General features: G+C 43.7%; 1 protein-coding gene across 3 annotated transcripts in view; it reads right to left on the bottom strand.

Annotated features, from left to right (window-relative positions):
- slc31a1 (solute carrier family 31 member 1) overlaps positions 1–20510 on the bottom strand; it is a 78766-nt gene that overhangs the window by 43520 nt on the left and 14736 nt on the right. For 2 of the 3 annotated variants that reach the window (XM_055660378.1, XM_055660376.1), the window contains exons 2-6: positions 7615–7767; positions 5893–5965; positions 3878–4046; positions 2147–3043; positions 654–2058 (exon numbers count right to left, since the gene is read on the bottom strand). In XM_055660378.1, coding sequence (XP_055516353.1) covers positions 2842–3043; positions 3878–4046; positions 5893–5965; positions 7615–7725 — 555 coding nt within the window. In that variant the 5' untranslated portion in view covers positions 7726–7767 and the 3' untranslated portion in view covers positions 654–2058; positions 2147–2841. Of the gene's footprint in view, positions 1–653; positions 2059–2146; positions 3044–3877; positions 4047–5892; positions 5966–7614; positions 7768–20510 lie in introns of those variants that run through there. The other variant, XM_055660377.1, reaches the window with a different exon arrangement.

Below are 20510 nucleotides of genomic sequence, written 5' to 3'. Positions count from 1 at the left end.
AGTACAGTATGTGTAACAAGAGAGACAAGGAACAGTCAAAGCCATTCAAAACTGAAGAGGACTCCTCTCAGTGAGACAATTATTTGCTCCTCTTCCAGCAAAGACTACACCACACCTCAACAAGTTGGTTGTACGCTGAGTATTTGCAACAGGTTTTGGAATGGAGAGCAGCTCTGTTGGGGAGCCAGCCAGCATGGACTCTTATTTCTGCTGATCAACTGGAACTTTACCACATCTTGAATGATGCCGACCCTGAAGTTCTATCTGGGTGGAAGTACGTGACTTTGCAACCAAAATAAACACTCAGTAAGCGACCACGTTGCCTGCTGTATCGTTGAAGCACAGAGACAAATGATTTCAGCGGGTGTGTTGACAGCATTGACTGTTGCAAGACTGAAGAGAGATCAGGGATGGGGTTGGGGAGAAGCCAAGTTACACTCTACCCTGGCGAAGGTACACAGACATAGGCATGGGATGGACAATGACATTCTTAAGGAGTTGGACAGGCTAGATGCAGGAAGATTGTTCCCGATGTTGGGGAAGTCCAGAACTAGGGGTCACAGTTTAAGGATAAGAGGGAAGTCTTTTAGGACCGAGATGAGAAAAAACATTTTTTTCCCACACAGAAAGTGGTGAATCTGTGGAACTTCTCTGCCACAGAAGGTAGTTGAGGCCAGTTCATTGACTATATTTAAGAGGGAGTCAGATGTGGCCCTTGTGGCTAAAGGGATCAGGGGGTATGGAGAGAAGGCAGGGATGGGATACTGAGTTGGATGATCAGCCATGATCATATTGAATGGCGGTGCAGGCTCGAAGGGCCGAATGGCCTCTACTCCTGCACCTATTTTCTATGTTTCTATTCTAACTTGGCTGTGATGTCTCCGTGTCGGACGCAACAGCGTGCAAACTCACGATACTACGGATTATCCAGCACCAACGTCACTCCAATTACTTGACATAATAGACTTATTTTAATTCAGTGAAACCATAGATTTGAGCAAAAGGCATAGCAGCTCCTTTATATGTTTCTAATCCTAATGAATTTGTGAAGAAGGGATTAAAAAAAATGCTTACCCAACCTTGCACAACTGAAACAGAACAAGTAACTTTAATTTTAACAAAAAAAATGTTGCTGGAAATTGAAACAGAAAAAAGAAAATCTGAGATACTCAGCAGACCAGGCATCATCTGAAGAGAGAGAACATTTAGGGTGAATTGTCTTCATTGAATCTGACAATTTCCTTAGCAAATGTTTCTGATATTACAATGGTGGACCTGAAATGGTAGTTCGACTTCTCTCCATAAAGGTTGCTGGAATATTTCAAACTTTTTCTTTTTTTCCTTCAGTTTAACGGACTTGACTGATCGTTCCCACAATGCAGGCCAATTATTTAACGTAATATAATCTTGTCAAGTTTATGGTTGTCACTAATTGATTAAAAACAGATACATTTTAAAAATTAATTGAGATGGACCGTTCATTTATTCCTATTGGTCCCAGGCATTCTTTATATGTACTGCACCTAAACCCAGCCACATCCACAAAAATTAAAACGGGTCTTCCAGTTCTCCAAATGACAGCAACTATAAATTCTCCCCATGATAATATGGAAGAAAAATCTGACCATAAATTCCAGGTGGTTCCATACATCGATCTGGAATCAATACAGAAGTTTAAAAAATAATACAATTTCATCAGGACAAGTACAAAACGTTTTGTGAATCAAGGATATCTTCAGAGCCGAAGATCACACAGGAACACAGACTGACATGGAGGCTGGAGCAAGGTGTGTTCCTTGGTTTAGATTTAAAATGGCAATCAGATACCCATGACTTTACCCAAACAAATAAAAGTTCTTTCAATACATATTTTAAGGTTGAAATGATCCAAGGTGCTACAAAAAATGCTGATTACTGAGTGACATTCAATAATTGTCAAGTCTTGGTCCTCTTAACATTTGGGGAGAGCACGTGTGTGTGAGAGCACGTGTGTGAGACCGCCAGCACGCGTGTGAGACCTCCAGCACGTGTGTGAGACCGCCAGCACGCGTGTGAGACCTCCAGCACGTGTGTGAGACTGCCAGCGTGTGAGACGCCAGCACGTGTGTGAGACCGCCAGCACAGACGCCAGCACGCGTGTGCAGACCGCCAGCACACGCGTGTCAGATCGCCAGCACACGCGTGTCAGACCTCCAGCACGTGTGTCAGACTGCCAGCACACGCGTGTCAGACCTCCAGCATGAGTGTGAGACCTCCAGCACGAGTGTGAGACCTCCAGCACAAGATTGTTGACCAAGACCTCTCTTTTTTGTTCTAATGCTGAACCTCATAGTAACGAAAGATGCACATGTGAGGTAACTACTTCTGATTTATAATCAATGGGATTAAGGCATTGACATTCAATACCAGAATCTAACAAATGATTTGCTGAGAATCTTACAAAATTCCATCTGAGAAAAGATAATATTGTAACTATTTTACATGTGACTCCAGATAAAGTTACGTCGCGTGGTTTTAATTTGCTCTCATGCTTAGCTCTTTGGGTCAAAAGTGCTGCCTCACCACCAATTCATCATACGTGAGGCTGCAGGAAGGGCAGGGCGTTCCTGACTAAGACATGAAGCAGATCAAAATTAAAGCAGCAATCTTTAAACTGTAGTCTGAACACACACAGAAAGAGAGAGAGCCATGGAAGAAATGATATATTATATTATATATAGTTACACAAACGCAGACACATACACGTGGGCGGGCGCGTGCGTGCCTGTGTGTGCGTGTATATCCATTACTTAGATGGTAGATGTGAGGACTGATTCATTCAAATTCCCCACTGAGCCGGCATTAATGGCAGTGTTCTGTAATGTCCACCACCACAGCCTTCTTCCAGCTAAAGAGAAAGTATCCAACACCAGCGCCCAATGCCACAGCGATGCAGAGGTAACCGTTGTAGGTCATGAAGACCAGCATGAGGAAGTAACTGATGACCACCTGGATGACGTGCAGTCCGGTCTGGATGAAGTGGGGAATGCTGAACATCTGCTGCCTGCAAGCACGAGAAGCAGAGTCAGTAAAACGTCACGGCTCTGTGCGGCCCATACTGGGTCAGCAGCAGTCTGCTGGGGCAACAGTCACTGCTTCTAAGTTATAGGCACAAAATGTTGGAGCAACTCAGCAGGTCAGTCACCTTCCCCATCAACCATCAAAGAACCATTGTACATGTATTTGATTATCGTCTGCTTTGATCTGTTCTTTTCACACCTTACATTTCCTTTGTACCCTTCTCATATCTAGTTTCCCTCTCCAGTTAAAGAGAAAGCCATGGAAAACCACTCTCAGTCTGAAGAAGGGTCGCGACCTGAAACGTCACCCATTCCTTCTCTCCAGAGATGCTGCCTGACTGGCTGAGTTACTCCAGCATTTTTAGTCTTTTTTTGGTATAAACCAGCATCTGCAGTTCCTTCCTACACAGTCGCTGTTTCTACATGTGCACTGAAAGTTGTTCATTTTCCTACTTCATCCCTGATCAGTTTTCCAGTTGCAGTAAAATGAGAATGGCAGGACAGACAGGAACGTCACACGGATTATACTGTCAGAGTCATCTCCTCAACATCCCATGCCCACTGACTGTCTCCAACTACATGTTATCTCTGTCCTGCCCTTTCCCGACTCTGTCTGAAGAAGGGTCTCGACCCGAAACGTCACCCATTCCTTCTCTCCAGAGATGCTGCCTGTCCCGCTGAGTTACTCCAGCATTTTGTGTCTAGCCCCGAATCTCTCTGCCGCTGCAAAAGGCATCAACCCCAATTCATCATCAATATAGTTTGCGATTTACAAATCTCAGTGCGTCTCATCGTGTTCAGCGGTTTCTCTCACTCACCCGACCGTTTTGTGAGTTTCCATCAATATTGTTCCATTTGGTCCCGGGACAGGCATGGAGTTATAACGGACATTAACCTGCGACTTGCGGAGCAAACATTCCCGACTGATTTTTAGCCCTTCATAAATGACTGCAAACAGGAAGACAACCACGCAGGCTCCAACCATCCCTGTGGAGGACACAAGAAAGCAAGATCGTACAAATTCTACTGTTTAAAATAATTTAGCAGCCAGCACAGGGAGATGGGTGGATAAGGATGGGAGAGAAATAGGAAAGAGAAGCAAGCACATATCAGTTTTTTATCCAAGGAATTGTCTTGAGATCCTGGAGATTTGAATCCTGGAGATCCATTATACATTTGGCAAAAAGAATATACTGATCACACTGTCTATAATCTAGCACTTACTTCACTTTGCCATGTGCCTCAGTTATCAGGAAGTATCCCAATTCCACCCCGGTTCAGCAGCACAGTGTACAACCCTGACTGATTCTACCTTCAACAGCTTAAGATGGACAATTCTTTCCAAGATAAAAAGACAAAATTGCTGGAGTAACTCAACAGGCCAGGCAGCATCTCTGGAGGACATGGCTAGGTGACATTTCGGATAGGGTCCCTTCTTTAGACCAATGGTGACAGAAGAAAAGCAGCAGGTCTGAAGAAGTTTCCCAACCTGAAATGTCACCTATCCATGTTCTCCAGAGAAGCTGCCTCACCCGCTGAATTACTCCAGCACACAGTATCTCTTTTGTAAGCCAGCAGTTCTTTCTATCTCCACTTCCTTGTAAGATATGAACACACACTGCTTACAGCTTCCAAGGTGCTTTAGCATCTCACTCACAAGCAGTAAGCACATGCAAACCATAAGCCTTTGAATCAGGGTCCATCGCTCATGATATAAACAACATCTGACCATTGTGTCCTTGTTCAGATGACAAAGCAGAATCATACGGCATGGAAACAGCCTTTCATCCCACCGAGCCAACAGCTGAGAGCGGCACGGTGGTGCAGCGGTAGAGTTGCTGCCTCACAGCGCCAGGGACCTGGGTTCGATCCTGACTCTGGGTGCTGTCTGTATGGAGTTTGTACGTTCTCCCTGTGACCTACGTGGGTTTTCTCCGGGTGCTATGGTTTCCTCCCACACTCCAAAGACGTACAGGTTTGTAGGTTAATTTGGCTTCAGTAAAAATTATAAATTGTCCCCAGTGTGTAGGATAGTGCTTGTGTACGGGGATCTCTGGTCAGCACGGACTTGGTGGGCCGAAGGGCCAGATTTCCGTGCTGTATCTACAAACTAAACTGTTAAGCACCATTTAAATGAACCCTTCAGCAATACTATTTTATTCACTCTACATACCAGACGACACCATTCACCTAGATCAGAGGGGTAAGTTACAACAAAAACCTTCAGTTACGAGGAACCATGTGGGTGGCCCATGCAGTCACGGGAGAACATCCAAGTTCCACATGGACAGCACCAGACGTCAGGATTGTAGCCAGATCGCTGGTGCTGTGACGCAGTCACTGAACCACTCTGTTACCGCTCCCACCCAAGGATCAGTTGCTCAAGGCAGCTCACTACTTAGTCAAAGACAGACACAAAATGCTGGAGTAACTCAGCGGGACAGGCAGCATCTCTGGAGAGAAGGAATGGGTGACGTTTCGGGTGGAGACCCTTCTTCAGACTGACTCCTCTCTCCGACGAGAGTTCCGCCTTCTCTCACTACTTAGTCATATGCGATAGGAGTAGAATTTGGCCATTCGGCCCATCAAGTATACTCCGCCATTCAATCATGGCTGATCTATCTCTCCCAACCCCATTCTCCTGCCATCTCCCCATAACCTCTGACACCCGTACTAGAATCTATCTATTTCTGCCGTAAATATATCCACTGACTTTGCCTCCACAGCCGCCTGGCAAATATACATCCTGGACATTGTTCTACCTTGCAGGCACTACATCAATGGATGTTGGTTGTTGTGTAAACTCCAGGTCATCTCTGAATCCAGCACTCACCTCCACCAGAATTGATCAGCAGCCCCGGGAAGAGCAGTGACACATCTTTGAACCCAAAGTAGAATGTCATTTGCTAGGGGTAAACAATTGCAGAGTGAGACGCAGATTACACCACAAACACAAATACTAGCCAAAACATCTCATTGCTTTAGCTCACAAACACAGTCCCCCAGGGTATAAGGTGAGAGAGAAAGTTTAATGGAGATGTGCGGGGCAAGTTTTTTTTATGTGCACAGTAGCGGGGGTTTGGAATGCGCTGCTAGGGGTGGTGGTGGAAGCAGATACAACAGTGGTGTTTAAGAGGCTTTTAGACAGACACATGGAAGTATGGGGAATAGAGGGATATGGATCATGTGCAGACAGATGAGATCAGTTTAAATTAGAATCATGTTTGGCACAAACATTGTGGGCCGAAGGACACATTCCTGTGCTGTACTCTTCTATGTCTATGTTCTAAGCTTGATGGATCACATTTTTAGCCTTAACGCCCATGTTGTATGTTCCACGTTTGGGTCAGAGTGGAAGAAAGCAGTAAATTGTTGTTTGTAGTTTAAATCAAGGAGTTACATGAGAATGTGCACGGCATGTTTAGTACGTTTGCAGATGACATTAAAATGAGTGGTATTAAAATAGCCAAGATGGTTATGAAAAGTTACACCAAGATCCTGAACAGTTGGGCAAGTGAGCTGAGGAATTGATAATGGAGTTTACTGCAGGGAAGTCAAAACAGAACCTTCACAGTGGATGTCAGGGCCCTGGAGGGTGTTGTATGGCAGAGGTATCTTGGAGTGCAGCTATATTGTTCATTGAAAGTGGTATTGCAGTAGATTGTGTGGTCAAAAAGGCTTTTGGTACATCATTCAGGTTACTGAGTGTGGAAGTTGGGATGTTATGATACACTTGTACTAGCTGTTGATGAGGCTACAGAAGTTGGGATGTTATGATACACTTGTACTAGCTGTTGATGAGGCTACATGTAGAGCATTGTGTTTGGGCACTCTGCTATATTTCTAGTACCCTATCACTAAGGCTATCCATTCATTCAGTCCCAGTTTTCAGATTCCTGATGTGATAACTATTCGTAGAATGGATACATGGTCCCTCGACTCCACATACAGACTCAGAGCCACACAACTAGATAGCAGATTATAAAATCTTTCTTTCACATAGATACCTCACAAGAAAGATTAAAAATGGTTATGAGGAGGTGGCTGGGAACTCAGTATCCATAGCAACCTCCTTCAATAAAAACTATTCCCTTCCCCAAAATGAGCTATTTCAGGTGGAAAAAACCCCAAGTATCCCTCACCGTAAGGATAATTCCATATATAATGGCAGATTAATGGCAGTTTTCAAGAGAGTTAGATTTAGCTCTTAGGGCTAAAGGAATCAAGGGATATGGGGGGAAAAGCAGGAACGGGGTACTGATTTTAGATGATCAGCCATGATCATATTGAATGGCGGTGTTGGCTCAAAGGGCCGAATGGCCTATTCTTGCACCAGCTTCTCTGTCAACGAAGAGGGTGTCGCAATGCTTCACACTAACTTCAATCCAAATGAAGCTTCCTCATGTGCCCAATCTTTTGTGGAATTACAGATACTGCTGGCTATCTTGTTGTATCAGCTACAGGTGGAGCTCAGTACAGGTGGCAATAACAAACTAACTGAACTGGGCAGATTGACTGCAGAGCCCGAAGTAACAAGATTGGCGGGAGTCCTCACCATCATGCCATGAGTGCCGTGGCTTGGTGCAGCTGTAGAGTGGTGTTCATGGCCACCAGGGTCCATGGACATGCTGCTGTGATCATGATCGTGACCCATCGAGCTGTTCATTTCCAGCGTGGACAAAAGCAGCCCCAAACTCCCCGTGAATACCTGAGAAAGGAAACACACAACATCACATATCTCCAGAAAGCAAAAAGCACACTACAAATACAAGAATTGAAAATACCGCAGGAAATTGTATGGGCAGCATGGTAGCACAGTGGTAGAGTAGCTGCCTCACAGCGCCAGAGACCCAGGTTCCATCCAGACTATGGGTGCTGCCTGTACGGAGTTTGTACGTTCTCCCCTTGGCATAGAAACATAGAAAATAGGTGCAGGAGTAGGCCACTCGGCCCTTCGAGCCTGCACCGCCATTCAATATGATCATGGCCTATCCCTGCCTTCTCTCCATACCCCCTGATCCCTTTAGCCACAAGGGCCACATCTAACTCCCTCTTAAATATAGCCAATGAACTGGCCTCAACTACCTTCTGTGGCAGTGAGTTCCACAGATTCACCACACTCTGTGTAAAAAATGATTTTCTCATCTCGGTCCTAAAAGACTTCCCCCTTATCCTTAAACTGTGACCCCTAGTTCTGGACTTCCCCAACATCGGGAATAATCTTCCTGCATCTAGCCTGTCCAACCCCTTAAGAATTTTGTAAGTTTCTATAAGATCCTCCCTCAATCTTTTAAATTCTAGCGTGTACAAGCCGACCTGCGTGGGTTTTCTCCGGGTGCACCGGTTTCCTCCCACACACCAAAGACTTCCAGGTTTGTAGGTTAATTGGCTTTGGTAAAATTGTAAATCGTCCCTAGTGTGTAGGATAGTGTTAGTGTGCGGGACTCAATGGGCCGAAGGGCTTGTTTCCCTGTTGTAGCTCTAAACTAAGCAAATGAGATGGGGTGGGAGGATAAAAAGTGACAGATCATTCTTGCTCTAATTGATGCTAGTTTATTCTCCACGATATTAAACGTAGTTAACTGATACAGCATGGAAACTGGCCCTTCAAACTCATTCCTAGGGCTATTCAAAACAGTGAATCTTTTACCCTGTCTGAAGGCAAGTCCATTTACTGATCCTATTAACCCACATATTAATTCCTTTCATTGGACGCAGGTACCTCCATCTCCCAAACAATGGTTAGTTCACAAACAATTCTAGTTGTTTTATTGATTTTAGGAAAAATTATGTATTCAAGAGAGTCAGATATAGCTCTTAGGGCTAACGGAACCAAGGGACATGAGGAGAAAACAGGAATGGGGTACTGATTCTGGATGCTCAGCTATGATCAAAGGGCCGCATGTTTCCCCATGCACTAATGCTAAGACTAGGATGACCAAGTTACTCTTGCCCCTCTCTTCCTCTACGCACACGTCTCCCTCCTCCCTCCAGCTTGGAAACTGGGGGACTTTAGAACTTGTAATATATTTTGCTCACCTGGGCAAATATATCAAACCAACTAAGGAGCAGACCCACATTTTAAGTTTTCACCCCAGAATGTGCAAAATATGCTTGAAAATTGTGCTCACAATACAGAAAGTTATTTATGTGTAGGAAGGAACTGCAGATTCTGGTTTACACCATAGACAAGACACAGAATGCTGGAGTAACTCAGCCGGACAGGCAGCATCTCTGGAGAGAAGGAATGGGTGACGTTTCTGGTCGAGACCATTCCTCAGACCTTTATTATTTTTTGCAAAAACACACGATGGCAAGCAATCTATTTTAACAATTTCTGACAAACGCCACTCCCTAATCCATTTTTGAGACAAGAATCTCGAGCATAAGATAATCTCTTAATCAGGTTCCAACTGGAGGTTCTGTCTTCCTAATGTTATAAACAGCCATTGATTCACCTGTTTGACCAAATCACATTGGCTTTTAAGCCTTGGAGCTCTACCTGACATTTGAAATTAAATCAGGTTTGAGGAGATAGCGGAGCACAAATTGGGTTTAGTGCAACATGATAGGAGCAACTGGTTTACAACAGCAACTGATTTGATTACGGCACTGGCCATTCAATGCACAGTCAGGTAATAAGCGCTTGTTTACTTAAATTAATTTGAAACAATTGGATTTGGAAATGCAACCATTCTGCCTCTGTTCCACTCCACACAATCCCATCTTTATCATATTGATGGGGCTAATAATAAAAATGCCGCAGTTCCGTCCTCACGTTATTGAAGCAGCTTCATTGTTGGATCTTTGGATCTCTGAAAGTTGGAAACATTTAGGGTATTATAATATAAATTGATGCTTGTCTGCAAGCGCAACAAAAGCACTGCGATTCCCTCTGAAAGCACTGCGACTCTCTCTGAAAGCACTGCGACTCTCTCTCTCTGAAAACACTGCGACTCTCTCTCTCTGAAAGCACAGCGACTGAAAGCACTGCGACTCTCTCTCTCTGAAAACACTGCGACTCTCTCTCTCTGAAAGCACTGCGACTCTCTCACCTCAGACCCTTTTGTCTGAGGTTGTACAAAATCATTCCACACTGGTCTTCTTCTTACGTATGGCGTGCCCAGCCTAAAGTTGTAGGACAACTTGTTCTATTTGATTGTGCACGCCAGGTTGATTGCATTCGTCGAAACAGGGCGGACCACGTGAAGGTTGCAATCTCCCACCCCCACACTGGTCTGAAAAGTCAGACGCTCAGGATTCAAAGCCCAATGCAGGGACTTGAGCACATGACAGTTTAATACTTCAATGCAGCACTTCATGCCGCAGTGTCGGTGGGCTCTCTTTAAGATATTAAATGAACGTACTCCATCAGACGGATATAAAAGAAGCTTATTTGAGGTGTTCTTCCTGTAGATAGACACAAAATGCTGGAGTAACTCAGCGGGACAGACAGCATCTCTGGGGGAAAAGGAATAGGTGATATTTCGGGTTGAGACCCTTCTTCAGACTGAGAATCGGGGAAAAGGGAAATGAGAGATATAGACAGTGATATAGAGAGAAATAAAACAAATGAATGAAAGATATGCAAAAAAGTAACGGTGATAAAAGAAACAGGCCATTGCGCTCGGTTAAAACGAGTTACAGACAATGAGACTCAACAAGTTGACTTTGAAGCTAGTACGACTTGGGTGGGGGAGGGATGGAGAGAGGGGGATGCAAGGGTTCATACTGTCCTGGCTGACATGAATCCACAGAGCTAACTATGCATTCACAACATAGAAGGCCTTTCAAAAGTAAAAAGTAAATTGGCTGAATGTTGCTTTACAATTGCAAGCGTGGTTCCAGCAAGCAGTGAGGACTAATGACTTAGCCTTGCACCTCATACTATTGGTGTCCCGAGCATTGTTAGACCTTCACTCAATCTAATCATTACATCTATTTATGATACAGCAGGATAACACACACACACGTACGCACCTTATTGAATCTCAATCCCTCAAAGTCAGACAGATAAGTACGGCACAAACTGGCAGCTTTCCATCAAACAGTTTGATGCCTCTGAGTGTCAGAAACAAAGCATTGTTGGACAATATTAAACAATATCATTTCATTGCTCATCTCAAGGGATATAGGGACAAGAACACAAGCAGAGGAGAACTCAAAGCACAAACGTCAAGGAGTTTTGGTCTGCGTGCTTTGTTCCATTCATATTTTACAGTTTATGTTCATAAGTCATAGGAGCTGAAGTAGGTCATTACTACTCCGCCATTCAATCATGGCTGATCTATCTCTCCCTCTCAACCCCATTCTCCTGCCCTCTCCCCATAACCCCAGACTAATCAAGAATCTGTTAATCTCCACCTTAAAAATATCCATTTCATTCATTCAAACTTATTCATTCAAAATCATTCAAACGTATTAATTAATTAGTTAGTTAATTCATTACTTCACCTCCACAGCCATCTGTGGCAATGAATTCCACATGTTCACCACCCTCTGACTAAAGGAATTCTGTATCATCTCCTTTCTAAAGGTACGTTCTTTTATTCTGAGGCTACGGCCTCTGGTCCTAGACTCTCCCACTAGTGGAAACATCCTCTCCACATTGACTCTATCCGAGCCTTTCACTGTTCGGTAAGTTTCAATGAGGTTTCCCCCTCATCCTTCTAAACTCCAGAGAGTAAAGGTTCAGTGCCGTCAAACGCTCATCATACATTAACCCACTCAATCCTGGGATCATTCTCGTAAACCTCCTCTGAACCCTCTTAAAGGCCAGCACATCCTTCCTCAATTATGGGGCTCGTAACTATCACAATACTCCAAATGTGGTCTGAACATTGCCTTATAAAGCCTCAGAATTGCATCCCTGTTTTTATACTCTAGTTCTCTCCATATAAATGCTAACACTGCATTTGTCTTCCCGACCACCAATTCATCTTGCAGATTAACCTTTTGTGAATCCTGCACTAGTACTCCTAGTGACTGGCAGCCAACCAGAAAGAGCCCCCTTTATTGCCACTCTTGCCTTCTGCCATTCAGCCAACCTTCTATCCAAGTAAGCATCTTCCCTCTAATATCACAGGCTCTCATCTTCTCTAGCAGCCTCGTGTGTGGCAGCTTATCAAAGGCCTTCTGAAAGTCCATTTGACTATCCTGCTACTTAGTTTAGTTTTTAGTTTAGAGATACAGCATGGAAACAGGCCCTTCGTTCCACTGCGTCCGCGTCGACCATCGATCTCCACTATCCTACACACTAGGGACAATGTACAATCATTATCAAAGGCAATTGACCTACAAACCTGCACGTCTTTGGAATGTGGGAGGAAACTGGAGCACCCGGAGAAAACCCACGTGGCAATGGGGAGAATGTACAAACCCCGTACAGACAGCACCCGTAGTCAGGATGAAACCTGGGTCTCAGGCACTGTAGGGCAGCAACTCTACTGCTGCGCCACACTACCGCCCCTTTCTTTGTTTCTTTGGAGAAACAGGAAAACATTTACTTCCTCAAATAATTCTAAGAGATTTGTCAGGCAATATCTTCCCTTCACAAAACCATGCTGACTTTGGCATATTTTATCACGTGCTTCTAAATACCCAGAATCTCATCCTTTATAACGGACTCTAACATTTTTCCAACCATTCATGTCACGCTAATCAGCCGATACTTTCCCCACTTTTGCTTTGCTTCCTTCTTGAACAGAGAAGTAACAGTTGCATTCCAGAAGCATGAAAATGCAAATCAATCTGCATTTTGTGAAAAGACTTCAAAAGTTTCGGGGCCGTTGGACAACGTTTAAAAAACATTTTCTCTACTTCAGCACCCGGTTTTTATTTCAAAATAGTGCTTCATGCAGCTTTTATCTCGCAATATTTGTCTCAACGTATGTTCTCTGAAACTCTCCAGTCCTTCAAAAACGAATGTCTATACACCTCAGGGCACTGTTCCAGAGAAAGCAGCAGGAAATTAGATTGCAGTGCCAGATTTTAGCAATCGGAGGTAAAGCAAATGTGCAGACATGGCTTGTTTGTCCTTCCACGTATACAGTTTGGTAGCCTGGAGCGACCAAAACAGAAACAGATCGCATTCAACTGGAAAGCTAACTGCAATCTTGCCAGGGATATATTTGCTCACAGAAGGCCTGCACGGATCACTTAAAAACAATAGGGAGATAAAGCGCTGATGCAGGCTCTTCAGCCCAGTGACAACGTGCCAACCATTTACACTAAACCTACATCAATCCCATTTTAGTTCAGTTTAGAGATACAGCGCGGAAACAGGCCCTTCAGCCCAACGAGTCCGCACTGACTAGCGAACCCCGCACATTAACTACACCCACTAGGGACAATTTTTTAACATTTACACCAAGCCAATAAACCTACAAACCTGTACGTCTTTGGAGTGTGGGGGGGAACCGAAGATCTCGAAGAAAACCCACGCAGGTCACGGGGAGAGCGTACAAACTCCGCACAGACAGCACCTGTAGTCAGGATCAAACCTGGGTCGCTGGTGCTGTAAGGCAGTAGCTCTACCACTATGCCGCCGTGCATATTTTATCTCAATTCCTCTCCATATTCTACCATTCACCAAAACACCAAAGGTCAATTGATCGATCTATCCTCTCATTGGGATGTGGGAGGAAACTGGAGCAACAGGATGAACCCCACGCAGTCACAGGGAGAATGTGTAAACTCCACATGGTCAGCATACAGGGTGAGGAATGAATCAAGATGTCTAGCGCTATAAGGCAGCATCTCTGCAAGCTGTACATCTGCAACCTAACTGTGAACTGGAGAACTTTTGTGCACTATGCAAGCACACTAAACCAAGCATCTTTTTTTATTCAACCCACCATTCACAATCTTTTGTAGAAAACCAATTATAGAAAGGCTGATTCCATGCAAATAATGAAATTCTGTCTGCTCTCTTGGTGAGAGCACAGTGCCCCACTTAATGCCAAATTATCATCCAAAACCCACAAACTCGCTGGAGTTTAGAAGGATGATAGGGAGGAGGGGAACCTGATTGAAACGTACCTAATAGTGAAAGGCTTGGATAGAGTAGATGTGCAGAGGATGTTTCCACTAATGGCAGAGTCTAGGACTAGAGGTCATAGCCTCAGAATTAAAGAATGTTCCTTTAAGAATTTAAGAATAATATGGAATTTCTTTAGTCAGAGGGTGGTGAATCTGTGGAATTCATTGCCACAGAAGGCTGTGGAGGCCAAGTCAGTGGATATTTTAAAGGCAGAGATAGATAGATAGATTCTTGATTAGTCTGGGTATCAGGGGTTAGCAGGAGAAGGCAGGAGAATGGGGTAGAGGGAGAGATAGATCAGCCATGATTGAATGGCGGAGTAGACTTGATGGGCCGAATGGAGAAATTCTGCTCCTATCACCTGTGACCGTAAACCAGCTGCCAATAATTGTCAAACAGTAATTAGCAACTCCCTCTCTCTTCTTCTACACAGCTATTGCTGACAGTCCATTAATTATCAGCAGACAATCCCACATATTTGCTCCCTGGGTTCTTTGTATTACGTGAAGTGCATCAACAGTTCCTTCTAGTGACAGAATATGTCAACCATTACTGGAAATAGGACAGAATGACAGGATAGGACAATGTGCACAAACCTGTTTGCAGCATTCATTTAATCCTAAACATTAACATCCAGACCCTACACTGTTAATGTCTGAGTGGCTACTGGATTGTAACTGCGGTGTATTGGGTGTTGCAATATTTGAATGGCCTTTTCAAAATCAAGCTCGTGACCAAGTCCGATCAGTAATGATTCATTCCCCTCACCACCCACACAGCTTCTCTCCTCAATATCTGCGACCATCAACCCAAGGCCTTAGCTCCCCTCTTCTTCCACTCATAACAATATTAAGAGAGGCTGAACGATGTGTTTTATACAATTATTCAATTTTGACTTCAACGCATCAAAATGCATCGACTGAATGTACATGTCAGAAGGTAATGTGGTGATACAGTTCAAATAACGTCGGAGATCAATACCAGTCGTTCAATTTTGGCCTGAAAATTATTTCAAAAATCTTCCAGTGACAAAATAGAATGATTTACACAAAAATGGTGACCATGAGATTACATGAAATGCACCAGCAGCTCTTCAGGAAATAGTCATAGAGAGTTACAGAAATGTACAGTGTGGAAACAGGCCCTTCACCCCAACTTGCCCACAGTGGCCAACATGTCCCGTCTACACAAGTCCCACCTGCCTGCGTTTGGCTCATATCCCTCTAAAGCTGTCCTATCCATGTACCGGTCTAAATGTTTCTTAAACATACCTCCCCTGGCAGCTTGTTCTATACACCAACCACCCTTTGTGTGGAAAAGTTACCCTCAGATTCTTATTAAATCTTTCCCCTCTCACCATAAACATATGACCTCTGGTTCACGATTCCCCTACACTGGGCAAGCGTCTAGCCAATCTATTCCTCAAATGTTTTTGCATTTCATCCTCCCCACAATTCTTCCATGTCAAATTATTTCAGCTTTGTAAGTGGGCGTGTGTACTGCTCCCCTCCTTTGCTGCTCCATTGAACTCACTCCAAGTACTTTCTTCCTGCTGCACCTTCTTCATGATATGTGTCCCACTTTTATCTACAATTTCCTCCTTTATTTTATCTATCCCTGACACAATAATAGCCTCACCTTGGACTTTGAACCCATGTCAGCTTGACATGATAGTTGTCATTTCACCTTGAAAATCTTTGCTTAGGACGTTTATTTCAATTTTTTTTTAAACTATAAGTTCACTTGTCAGTTTATTGCAATGGGGAGTGGATGCAGGATTGTCAGTGTTAATATTTTTGAGCAAAATTCAACAACATCCCATTGTTGCCGTAGAGGGAGTGCAGAGAAGGTTCACCAGACTGATTCCTGGGATGTCAGGACTGTCTTATGAAGAAAGACTGGATAGACTTGGTTTATACTCTCTAGAATTTAAGAGATTGAGAGGGGATCTCATAGAAACTTACAAAATTCTTAAGGGGTTGGACAGGCTAGATGCAGGAAGATTGTTCCCAATGTTAGGGAAGTCCAGGACAAGGGGTCACAGCTTAAGGATAAGGGGGAAATCTTTTAAAACCGAGATGAGAAAAACTTTTTTCACACAGAGAGTGGTGAATCTCTGGAACTCTGGCACAGAGGGTAGTTGAGGCCAGTTAATAACCATATAACCATATAACAATTACAGCACGGAAACAGGCCATCTCGACCCTTCTAGTCCGTGCCAAACACGTATTCTCCCCTAGTCCCATCTACCTGCGCTCAGACCATAACCCTCCATATCTTTCCCGTCCATATAACTATCCAATTTATTTTTAAATGATAAAAACGAACCTGCCTCCACCACCGTCACTGGAAGCTCATTCCACACAGCCACCACTCTCTGAGTAAAGAAGTTCCCCCTCATGTTACCCCTAAACTTCTGTCCCTTAATTCTCAAGTCATGTCCCCTTGTTTGAATCTTCCCTACTCTCAGTGGGAAAAGCTTATTGGCTATATTTAAGAGGGAGTTAGATGTGGCCCTTATGGCTAAGGGGATCAGGGGGTATGGAGAAGGCAGGTACGGGATACTGAGTTTGATGATCAGCCATGATCATATTGAATGGCGGTGCAGGCTCGAAGGGCCGAATGGCCTACTCCTGCACCTAATTTCTATGTTTCTATTGTCCCATTGTACACACATAGACCAGTACAGCACAGGAACCGGCCTGTCAGCCCACAATGTTTTAACCGAACATGATACTGATCTCATCTGCCTGTAAATGATCCGTAACTCTCCCTCTATCCCTGAACTTCCATGTGTCTATCCAAATGCCTCTTTAAACACCACTATTGTATTTGGCTTCAGCACTGCCCCTGGCCATGTGTCCCAGGCCCCCACCACCACCCTCTGTGTAACACAAGAGAAAATGGCACCAAGAAACCTCGCACAGTTCCAGCTGACAATTAACACACAACCCAAACAACAATGAGTAGAAAGGAACTGCAGATGCTGGTTTACATCGAAGAGACACACAAAGTGCTGGAGTAACTCCGCGGGTCAGGCAGCATCTCTGGAAAAAGGGATGGGTGACATTTATAATCTGGATCCTTGTTCTTTATCTTGTCTGCTAATTTGCAGGATGATCTCGCTACCTGCAAATTATCTGACTGTTTACTCTACATAATCAATGATTACAATTCAGCATTAAATTAAATTGGCCTTGCTGAGATGTCCCGAAAATGTGAAAAATGAAATTAATTTCTTTGTTTCTGTCAGAATGGGGAAGGAGGGGCTGATAAAAGAGAAAATATACCAAAACAGGGAGAGAGGGAATGGAGAAAGTGAAGATAAAAAGCTGACCAATAACGTGAAAGGCGCTAATGTTATATAACATTTATTTGTTAATGATCTGGAACTTATGATTGGAAATGGTAGAACTGTCAATGCTTCTATAACACCAGAAGCAGTTCCTACATTTAGGCGCAGTTAGGCACTGACATCCAGTGGGTGTTTCTGTTCAACTGTTTCTGTCTTCACTCTTGCAAACAGCATTGTGTGCATGTCTCACTTACTACCATCAACCCATTAGCTTGTCCCAATTTTTATTTTTGATTTCAGTAAACTGCTTAGTAATACTATAATAATAATTATCTTTGTATCTGCTGGTTTGCGGTGAGAATTCTTTGGTCCGAGTGACATTTGAGTTGCTGGATGCTGGGGAGACTTGGTGCTCCAATGCAACTTGCACACCAAATCAGAAAGCCCACTCCACACAGAGCTCGCTCCTTCCTGCTTAACCTTGGAGCAGCTTGGTCAGCATAAACACATTCCCTTTGCCACCAACACGGACATTTCAGAGCTAAGCCCCAGATTCATCCTTCTATACATTAAATGCCATGATCAGAATCCTCATTATTATTTTGCAGATGCAAAATGTCTTTAAATCTTACTGATAATTCAATGCTGTTTACTTTAAGTCTTGCTGCTTGGGTTGTCATATTTTATATTACACTTCCAAGTGTTTTACAGTGTAGATAAACACCTTTATGCCCATTGTACACACTGCCTACCATAGTTTTCCCATATCGTACTTCCCCACTTACCCCTCTCACGCACCACTTTTAACGCGTTCGAAAGGCATATTCAGACACAGAAACATAGACGGTGCACAAAAAAAGCTGAAGAAACTCAGCGGGTGCAGCAGTATCTATGGAGCGAAGGAAATGGGCAACGTTGCCTATTTCCTTCGCTCCATAGATGCTGCTGCACTCGCTGAGTTTCTCCAGCTTTTCTGTGTACCTTCGATTTTCCAGCATCTGCAGTTCCTTCTTAAACAGAAACATAGACAATAGGTGCAGGAGTAGGCCATTCGGCCCTTCGACCCAGCACCGTCATTCAATATGATCATGGCTGATCATCCAAAATCAGTACCTTGTTCCTGCTTTCTTCCCATATCCCTTGATTCCGTTAGCCCTAAGAGCTATATCTAAATCTCTCATGAATTGGCCTCCACTGCCTTCTGTGGCAGAGAATTGCACAGATTCACAACTCTCTGGGTGAAAACGTTTTTCCTCATCTCAGTCCTAAATGGCCTACCCCATATTCCTAAACTGTGACCGCTGGTTCTGGACTCCCCCAACATCGGGGAAAATAATTCCTGCATCTAGCCTGTTCCTTAAGAACTTTATATGCTTCAATAAGATCTCCTCTCATCCTTCTAAATTCCAGTGAATATAAACCCAGTTAAGATCTTCAAAATCAGATTCCCGTTAAAAATCTGCCTAAGCTTATTTGAAACAGTCCAACATTCCGGCAAACTCCTGGGATTGTCTGGATTAACTGCTCAGAAGAGACGGGGTATTCATGAAGTCAGTGCAAACCTCAGCCGGCACTGAGCCCTTGCAGAGGCGGAAAGGGAGACAACCACTCAACACACTATCCAAATTGCTCACCCCATCAGCCACCCCCTGCCCCACACATGGATGAGTCTGTAGTTCCCACATTGGGCTGCTCAGCCATCGCTGAACTCAGAATGGGAAGGAAAGCAAATCTTCCTTGATTCCCAGGGACTGCCCAGAAAAAACCGCTCAGCTAAACCTTGATAGTAATGTCAAGAATTTAATTTAATAATAGAACAAGATGGGGAAAGATGTAATGGGAATCAGGTAGTTAAGGCAAGGACTATTGCAACGTTTAAGAAACAATTAGACAGATACATGGATAGGACAGGTTTAATGAGATATGGGCCAAATGCAGAGTGAAATATGTTGGCAAGTTGGGTTTCCACACTGTATCACTCTATGGCTCACCAATTGGAAGGGGGTATGGGTGAACAACTAGATGCCAAGGAAGAGCATTAAAGCAGTGGTGAAGACTGTGAAGCATTCACACAACACTGAGCACAAAAGATTTAGAAGTCAATAGAGTAGCAATATAGAGACCAAGCTCTCCCCCCAGGGTTAATAACAAGCACTTGTAAAACAAGTTGGATTTTTAAAAATCCTACGAAAAACTATGAATAATAACAGATATTAAACTAAAAATAAAACTGCTGGAAATACTCGTCAAGCTGGATTTGTGGAGGACAAACCCGAGTTAACATTGCAGGTTAACGACCTGAAACCTAATTCTGATGAAAGGTTAGTGTGGTTGTTACAGCATTTTATCCTCCCTTGATGTTCTGTCTGAACAAATAAAGAAACATTCAGGAAGGACAACATGAATAGTCCAAAGATAGACACAAAATGCTGAAGTAACTCAGCAGAACAGGCAGCACCTCTGGAGGGAAGGAATGGGTGACGTTTCGGGTCGAGACCCTTCATACATGCATGCATGTATTATCCATGTTCCTTATAATGTGGAAATAGGTGAAGGTACAAACCAGGGGAGCAAGATGTTTGTTCAATGCTCTGGAGAGAAGAAATGGTTGATGTTTCAGGTCGAGACCCGTCTTCAGACTATGACTAGTCCATCCTGGAGCTTTTGACACCAACTCTTGTCCTCTCCCCACCCCAACCTCCCTCCTGAACATATGCAGTTTACATCAGGGTTGAAAAATCAGCAGACATGGGAAATAAGTGTGTAGACACAATCACATAATTGCACAAATTAGAGATTTCAGATGTTGAAGAATTATTTTTCTTATACATGTTCAATGCATATTTACCCCACAATGATACATGTCAAGAGTCAAGAGTGTTTTATTGTCATGTGTCCCGAAACAGAACAACGAAATGTTTACTTGCAGCAGCACAAGAGCTGCATAAACATGATGCTCTGCACACACCATTATAAACAGAGAAAAGTCAGGTATATAATATATAAAACAAACTGATCAATCATTCCCAGAGAGAAACTCGACAACTTGCCCTGCTCTCTCCCAGACTAATACATAAAATCTATCTAGAGTAATCGCATACAATCTCCACAGTTT

Source organism: Leucoraja erinacea, chromosome 31 (genome assembly GCF_028641065.1).
Source record: "Leucoraja erinacea ecotype New England chromosome 31, Leri_hhj_1, whole genome shotgun sequence".
Classification (NCBI taxonomy): Eukaryota; Metazoa; Chordata; class Chondrichthyes; order Rajiformes; family Rajidae; genus Leucoraja; species Leucoraja erinaceus.
This window is presented reverse-complemented; position numbering and strand designations above follow the sequence as displayed.